This window comes from Haliotis rubra, unplaced genomic scaffold, assembly GCF_003918875.1.
Source record: "Haliotis rubra isolate DU_JTF1 unplaced genomic scaffold, ASM391887v1 Scf367, whole genome shotgun sequence".
Lineage (NCBI taxonomy): Eukaryota > Metazoa > Mollusca > Gastropoda > Lepetellida > Haliotidae > Haliotis > Haliotis rubra.
In genome coordinates this window covers 313000-322366 of record NW_025767043.1, presented here as the reverse complement: position 1 = coordinate 322366, position 9367 = coordinate 313000, and the positions used below count along the sequence as shown (strand labels likewise).

The 9367-nt window shown below is 37.1% G+C and overlaps 1 protein-coding gene across 1 annotated transcript in view; it reads left to right on the top strand.

Annotated features, from left to right (window-relative positions):
• The window catches only part of LOC124285712 (uncharacterized transporter slc-17.2-like), an 83622-nt gene that overhangs the window by 61771 nt on the left and 12484 nt on the right, over positions 1-9367 (top strand). The window contains exons 2-3 of the mRNA XM_046721988.1: positions 4831-4917; positions 5588-5751. Coding sequence (XP_046577944.1) covers positions 4842-4917; positions 5588-5751 — 240 coding nt within the window. The 5' untranslated portion in view covers positions 4831-4841. The remainder of the gene's footprint in view (positions 1-4830; positions 4918-5587; positions 5752-9367) is intronic.

The following is a 9367-nucleotide window of genomic DNA, read 5'->3' as shown; positions in this document are numbered from 1 at the left end:
CGAAATATTTATGGTCTTAATGGAAATAGTCCCAAAACACCAGGTGTGTTCTTTCTTATGAACGTCAGTATATTTGTAAATCCCTCGGTATATACCACGTCTTTTCTAGTTTTGAAAGCTGGACAAGTTTTAACAGACAGTTTATTCAACACTAGAGGGAAAGTATCAAATCTAGCCCGAAAGGAATGTATTATCAACATTACAATCAATTACTTGCTTTTGAAAACTACCTACTTTTACCGAAATATGTTTCTGTTCCTATTTTAAAATTTAGAACCTTAAATGTAAACCTGCCAATTGAAACTGGAAGATGGCAAAGCATACCGAGGGATGTAAGATATTGTACACTTTGTAACTTAAATGTAATCGGTGATTCATATCGTGAACAATATATACCCACCACAAAATGTCTTAACAACATATCAAAATAAGTCTTTGTTCTTTCGCCGACTTCTACTAGATATAATAATTTTTTGTCAAATTTTATCATACAGTTGCAAAAAATGCTAGTCAATCTTTAATAAGCGTTTGTATGTATCTACCTGTTAATATATGCACTTATTTATGTATAGGGAAGTGTACATATGTATAAGGAATTATATATTGTATTCATGCATATGAATTGTACATGAATTGTTATTAGTATATGCTCTTGTACCACCGAAGGTGGTTTTTTGAGTAATAAAATAGTCAAATAGGCACTCTTGCTCGCTTATTTACATACATTACAGTATAGCTGGAATGCTGAACTGGACTTTCAATAAACAAACACGCTCACAAACAAACAATCCAACAACCTTCAAAATCCCCTGGGCACTGTGGTTACAAAGCAAACCACATACCCTATATACGATGAAGTTCACACAGGTACTTATAATAACCTGACCGAACAAGACAATTGTTTGTATGTGACATTGGTACAATCACCGTACGACGTCATTCCTTTGAATTATTCAAACATGCCAGAAGCTCCAGAAGCACGGAAACCGCTTTACCCGTCTCACCATACTTTGGAATATGTAGCACTGTTGATGAGTGAGTGAGTGAGTGAGAACGGCGTTACGCCGCTTTCAGCAATATTCCAGTAATATCACGACGGGGGACACCAGAAATGGGCTTCACACATTGTACCCATGTGGGGAACCGAACCTGGGTCTTCAGCGTGACGAGCGAACTAGGCTACCACGCACACCGCGCGCACTGTAGATGAACTATGAGCAATACAATGTTAAGGCTGAGATGGGAGATAATGTTTATACTTTTGACACTGACATTTTGACATCTTTTTTCAACGTTGAGGAAAGAGAATGTCGTTACAGGAGCATATATCTTCCGGTGACACTAACAGGTTTGAACTGCGAAGGCCCTTTTTATGGTCCCGTGGCTCCAAGAGGGTTAAGCTTCATGACAAGCAACCCTGGTCTTCGGCGTGACGAGCGAATGCTTTAACCACTAAGGCTACCCAACCGGCCCGCAATTGATTGATAGCACCTAAGCCATATTTTCTGCATAATCCAGGACCTAAATTGTCGAAGCTCTCCTTGTGATAAGATTGTCGTAAGCGCCGTAATTAACATTAACTTACGACTTCAAGAGAACCTCGAAAATCTTGGCCCAGGCTTGCATGACAAATTTAGAAAAAACTTACTGACATGATTTGGCTGCAGCAGGAATAATATGCCTGTGAATAGATATTCCAAGGCCATATGGACTCGCGCAGAGCATGCTCTGGCATAATGTCTTCACTGAGTGACGAACATTGACAGATGGCAGGACTAAACTCGTCCTCATTAAAACGATGTTCCAACTTGTAAACGGACCACTTGCTTTCGGAATGCGTCGTCAGAGAAACCATTACGGATATACATCACGCAATCATGGATGATAAAGGTCATTCCAAGATCATTCAGAATAGTGTTGATGTAAGGCTTTACAGACTCGGAACACCAAGAACTTTAAGGTACATTTGTTTAAAATTCTTATCCTCCATTTTAGATGTGACACTAAGGATAAATTGAACTGTTTTCAAATTACCCAAATATGGATTGACTGGGGAATACATTTTTCGTGGTATATTTTGTGTTTATTAAAAGTTTTATTATATAAGATATTCATCTACACGAATTTAATTCCATTACGATGCCGTTATCACGTAATGAATTATTGAAAAATTAATACTAATATACCATACATAAATATGAAATGACCTTCAAACAGGGACGCCATGGACGGAAAAGTCACCTTACCAAGCACATCTCAGAATAATCATCTATTTCGCAACGGCACAGAACACTTTCACCGTGAGTACATGTAAACCTAACAAGGGATTGGATATTTGATATTCGACTTTAAGATAGGGGATTGTCCCAGACAATGATGTTACATGTGGACTTTGGGGCATTTAAGATTGAAAAATATATCTATACTCAAAACCCACAGCACAAGTAAAAGAAATGAATTCATTTTATTCTGAAATGAACGAAGTTTTAGACATGTTAACTGAACCAACCATTGCTGGTCTGGGTTTTTTGTTTCGTTGGTCAACGCCACAAGGGTCTAGCATTCATTTGATTGTGTGATGTCAAGCGATCTTGAGATGACACGATTGTTACTTGCTCACGAAATACATGAGAAAACATGGTTTGAAACTAAACTGTCATATTTGATGTCATCGATTCAGTAAGTTTATATCAAAAGTGTGAGTGAGTGCTTGAGTTTAGTTTTACGCCGCACTCAGAAATATTCCAGCTATGTGGCGGGGGTCTGTAAATAACTGAGTCTGGACCAGACAACCCAGTGACAAACAGCATGAGCATCAATCTGCGCAGTTGGGATGCGATGACGTGTGTCAATCGTCTTGCGAGCCTGACCACCCGATCCCGTTAGTCGCCTCTTAAGACAAGCATGGGTTACTGAAGATCAATTCTAACCCGGATCTTCACGGGTGGTATATCAAAAGGGTGTCATTACATTCAGGCATTGTTCACACGGTAATAGATTGTATGAAACACTCAACATAAACATTAATAAAAATATCAATTTACCTGCACATGATACTGTACTGTTTCATATAAAAAGTTTAGCTTATTGTTACAATTTAAATAAGGCGTACGCGTGGTTTTAATAATATCACACACAATGTTGCTTATCTCTTTATTGCTTTACTTTCGAAAAGCTTTAGCGGAATTTCCGCAACGTGGTTGCAATGAGTGAGCAAACATTGCTTAATGCTGCATCAGCAGGTATTTGCTGCGAAAATGGTTGCAGGATAACCGGAATATCTTTTTGCATAATTAGCGACGTACCTCGGGACTCCCCTTTGGTATCGTTGAGAAAATTTACAAAAGAGCTCAGGTGGGTACGGGTGTGCAGGATAGTATACTAGGCACATACAGAAACTGTGCATACAAAAATTTATAATCTAAATTTATCAAACCTGTGTAGACACATACGGATTTAAACTTAGAGATTAGTGACATGTATCCAACATGCATGCACGTACCACGTTCCGTGACGTCAGTGGGTTCGTCCTTGAGACGTGCAATACGTTGTTGCATGTGTATATTCCGGGAAAGAGAAACAGAGCAAATGAATGCCACACAATACTTTGGAAAGCTCAACCCTTGCCCTTGCGATCGTTCAAAAAATTAAACGGCTATTGAAACGCATAGCATGCCAAGGCTCACGTCTGCACAACGTCATGAGGGATGGTCCGTGGGGGGAATGTCTCAACAAGTGGCTGCACATTTCCACTGCCACCGGAACACCATTTCTGAACTGGTGAGACGCTACCAGAACACAAATGACGTCATCGGTCGGCCACGTTATGGACGTCCACGTGTAACAACGCCAAGACAGGACAGATGGATAAGGGTGACCCATCTGCGCCACAGGTTTCAGACTGCAGTGATGACTGCCCGAACCATCCCAACACAGTTCGACAACGTGTACGTCATCACGGGATCAAACCACGACGTCCCGCCATACGGCCTATCCTGACACAACGTCATCGACAAGCTCGACGAATGTGGTGCCGAAATCATGTCCGCAGACCCTTGTTTTGGTGGAGAAATGTTGTTTTTACAGATGCGTCCAGGTTTAACATTTCCTATAGAGATGGACGTCAACGTGCCTATAGACGCGTGGGAGAACGTTATGCACAGTCCTGGGCTACAGGGATCATATTCTTCGACCTGAGGCAATTCCTTTTCTGCAACGTCATGGCCCTGGGTTAACATTCCAACAGGACAATGCCCGCCCCAATACGGCAAGGGTTGCTATGGATTTCTTGCAACACCACAACGTTGACTTACTGCCTTGGCCTGCAAATTCACCGGATCTCTCCCCAATAGAGCATGTTTGGGACGAGATGGATCGACGTCTACGGCGTCTTCCTCATCCACTAGATAACATCCTTGACCTTACAACAGAACTTGAGAGAATCTGGTGTGACATCCCACAGGCCTTCCTTGCACGTTTGATAGGCTCTATGCGTCGTCGATGCACTGCTGTTCTCAATGCCGATGGTGGACAAACCCGTTATTGAGCTTGTGACATGGTCGTTTGACCCATGTCCCGCTTGTGGACTCGTGACGTCATTGTGATTGACATTTCAATTGAAATTCTCCCGATTTGTTATGGTCTCATGATCCCTCCATTAAAGTTTATATGTACCTTTGACATTGTTATCGTACTTATCAACTGGGATAATATTTTGACAATGCACAGTTTCTTTATGTGGCTAGTATATATGCACCACGGGGACAGTACATGTGAAAAATATATCATATACATGCCGTATTAATAAACAATTTGATGTTAACTTCATAGAAGCAGACACCATGGAGGGAAAAAACACGTTATCCACTGTATCTCAGAACAATCATCCATTGTCCGATGATGCAGAATCCTCTAACCGTAAGTACGATTAATAAGGGATTAGTCGTTCGATGTTCCTTGGGGCAAGAGTCTCCAATAATACATTGTTCTAGAAAATGGTTCATGTCTTACGACACGATGATCACGTTTGATTTATCCCCCATATTATAAAACTAATTATATAAGCGATGAGTTTATTCTTTGAAGAGCTAGGACAGAACTTTTCGAGTTGTTAATTTCACCAAACATTTGTTCCGTTTGAATGTTGCATGCGTGCTGGCTTACTGAAGTTGCTTGCTTGTTTAGAAGGGTAGTTGGTTGCAAATTGCTTGCTTGCTTATTATTTTGAGACGAACTGTTGGTTTACACGTTTCCCAACATCCAACCAAGAACAAACTGGATATTGGAATGTGCAGTAGAAATCCTTAGCCAACTAAGCAAACTGCTAAGCTTTTTAACCGAAAAAGCCGAGCTTTGGTATGTAATCAGTTAATATCACCTCTAGAGCTATGCTTGTTTCATTTACTAGTATGTAGGTGTGATGTGCCTGGGACAGCAAATAAAGAAGCCTGATTTTTATGTGCCTTGGGCTGCTGATGTAGAGATGTAGATGGCTTAATGTAGCTAAGATCTTGCTTGCTTCCCCATGTGTATAATTTATATACAAATTTATCTCTAAATATGTGGCGTAAAACGTCTCAATTTTCAGATTCCATCTGTTGTTCCCAGAGATTAATTGTGGTGTTCATGGTATTTCTCGGGTCAGTCATGGTTGAGTCCAATAGGTCCAACCTCAGCGTGGGCATCGTCTGCATGGTCAACGACACCGACATCAACAACATTAATGGCACAACAACTACAGTACAGTCAGAGGTATAGTTTCACGTTTTGAGTAACGCTTACTTATAACTTTATAATTTCAGTTTTAATCGTTTCTTTTTCAAGATTTATGGCAGTTCCAGAACATGGACGTGTGGGCAATCTTTTGAGAGTTACAGTAAGACTTAGGCGGATGGAAAATGTGAGGCAGCTGATATGTGATATTTGAAGCCTGTCATAATGATTTACATTAATTTTAAATTTTGACACACCTCTTAATTTGTAAGGGGAAGAAACTAATTCAAAAGTGCCTTAAAAATTACATTGCTTCTGGGTTTTAGGAGCATGTAGGCTAAACGCTCTCCGAATAATGGTCAGGGTTTAAATGGGTGAGAACAATCTGAACATAATGTATGTACTTGAGAAGATGGCTTGTTAACAGCCCAGGTCACTCGCGCTCCCACCTGATGTCGGCTGATTGCAATCGCCATGCTTGTGATCACCATGACATTCAGAATGTCATTCTCTGATCAGTCATTCTTTGAAGACAGTAAAACAATCAATTTCAATTTTTTGTTTAAATTTTTTGAATTTTATATTTTTTATTATTTATATTTTTATATTTCGAGTTATTACAATGAACCTGAACTAACGAGAAATAACGAGAAAATTAACGAAGCAAAGACTAAAGAATAAAACATTCGATTCTTTTTAGAAAAAAACCCGAGAAAATATTTGAATGACGAAGATATGATGGAACTAAAGAGAAAGTTACTCGAGACGTACTTTTAAAATGAGTAAAGTTAGCAACATAAATTATTTACAAATAATTTCAATAACTTGGAAATTTGGATTTAACATAATACATTTATGTAACCAAAGTGGTTATATTTGGCTGTCGGAGTTATCTCCTCCACACAGTGCTTTGAACAATATCAAGGGGGTTCGCAAAAACTATCAGTTAGGTTCACGTGATGTGAATGAGTGAAACACGTTTAACCACTAAACAGCATAACGATCGCACGTATTGTCCAGTGATGAGAAATGTGGGTATACAAGCCATGATGTACACTACCGGACAAAAGAAAGTATACAACAACAGAATAAAATTAAACCAAATATTACAAATCTTATTTAAATGCTACTAAGCAGAAAACAGTCGCGAAACCTAAACAAATACAATGTTATTATGATACCTGTATTAGTGAGTGAGTGAGTATGGTTTTACGCCGCTTTCAGCAATATCCCAGCAATATCACGGGGGAGGTGCCGGAAATTGCCTTCACACATTGTACCTATGTGGGAAATCGAACCCGTGTCTTCGGCGTGACGAGCGAACGTTTTAACCACTAGTCTACCCCACCGCCCCATTTTTCGAAAGCAAAGAGATGAGCAGCTGTGAGCAGTTGTGTAGTTTTATTTTTTGTTTGTTTTTTATTGGTTCCCAAAATTAAACTATTACATATATACAAAGCCGTGATACATACGGCTTAAAGTAATATGGCTACATGACGTAGAGGTGAGATATTACTGTATTAATATTTTTATAAACATGCATAATTCATTAACTAGATAATGTATAAATAATGTCAGGTACAAATCAATAAGTTTGAGTCATCTAAGTACAGGGGAGAGAAGGCTCCATTTATGATGGAAATTATTTATTTTATTATTTTTTGTTGCTATATGATTTTCCACAGAGAATATTTCTTTTAGAGTTTTTATATATAAAGTTAGATTTGAAAGTATATTTTAATACTGCATAAGTGAATATGTCACTTCGCAGCAATGATGATGTGATTTAGTAGTCTATTTTCACGTTGAGTACCAAACCAAATCATATTTTTTGATAATTTCAATGGATGTGGATAACAATTGTTAAGCCAAATTTGTAGGTTTATCCAAAAGGTTTGACTCTCCTGACATTCCTAGTACACATGACACACACTCTCATTTACAGCTTTGCAAAAACAACACAAACTATTGTCAACTTTTTTCATTTTGACCAATTCCTTTTTTATGTAAATAATAGATTGTAGAAATCTATATTGAAAGTCTATAAGATTTGGATCTTAAATCCCTTTCTATATACTGTAAATATATTTTTCCAATCCAAATCAGTTTCAGGAAATAAAAGCTGCCATTTATTACAAATGTATAGATATTTATCATTACAAACAAGTATATCATTAACAGATCTGCAGCCTTTTGATGCTTTTACTAAATTTATACTAACATTCAAATTACTGACTGGAATAGAGAGACAGTGCTTTTAAGTATGTTTCCAAGATTCAGGTAATATGTTCACTAAATATCTGAAATCTAAGAAAGTACCTTTGATATGATAATTTTTCTTTTAAAGATTCTATTGATAGCAATCCATTCTCATCACATATATCCCTAATATTCATAATCCCTTTCTCTGCCCAATTCTTTAAGAAATATGTAGAGTTTTTGAAGTTGTGATTGAACCATAGAGGTTGGGATAGAATTTCATTAATGTTATTTGGGTCAACATAATGTTGTTTGTGAAATAGTTTCCATGCTTTCAGCACATCATGCCAAAAAGGTTTTTCAATCTCAATAAAAGTTTCAGAATTTGCACCAAAGTTAAATATATCTTTGAAAGGTATATTGCATGGATTTTTATTTTCACATTTTTAAAATAAAATCTTAAGGTGGATAATTTCAAAGCATCAACAAATCTACTTGTATCAATCATTCTCAATCCTCCTTCTTCATATTTATCTTTTATTACGCTCCTCTTTATTTTATCATTTTTATCATTTCAAATGAATTTAAAAAATAGTTTTTCAAGTTAAGTAATAAATTCTGCTGGTAGGTTGGGCAAAGAATTGAAAATATGAACTAGTTTGGAGATTGATAGGGTTTTTATTACTGTTATTTTACCAATTTTCTCCAAGATGCTGATAGTCTATTAATTTCTTCCAGTCTCTTTCTGGTGTTGATAACCCATAGGTTTTCAAGATCTGGTGTAAATTTAATACCTAGTACATCAAATTCACCCGTTGCACATTCAATTTTCAGGTCATTACATATTTTATCAGAAGTTTTAGCTTTTGATCCAATCCAGATTGCTTTTGATTTTTTAAAATATATTTTCAAACCTGACTTTATATAAAATGCATTAATTGTGTCGATAGCAAGATATAAACTCTCCTCAGTTGCATCAAGAAATAGTTCGGTATCATCAGCGTATTGATCCAGTTTATATTCCTTATCATTGATGACAATATCTTTAATGTTTTCATTGTTTCTTATCATACAACCAAGAATCTCAGCTACAAAAAGAAAAATGTAAGGGGAAAGTGGGTCTCCCTGTTTACATCCTCTTCCATTAGCAAAATATTCAGAGAGATTACCATGTTAGATGACACAAGATGTTGGTTCAAAAGTCAATATATATCCATTTTATCATTTCAGGGCAAAATTCAAATTTATGTAAAACTAGGTTGATAAAATCTTTAGAAACGGTGTCAAATGCTTTTTCAAAATCAATCAGAATTAGCAAGCCAAGAATGTTTTGTTTCTTTGTTTCGAACATTATGTCATATAGCAGTCTTGTATTTTCGCTAATAGTCCTACCTGGTATAAAACCAGTTTGATTACAATGAATAAGATTATCTAAAGTAGCTTTTAATCTATGTGC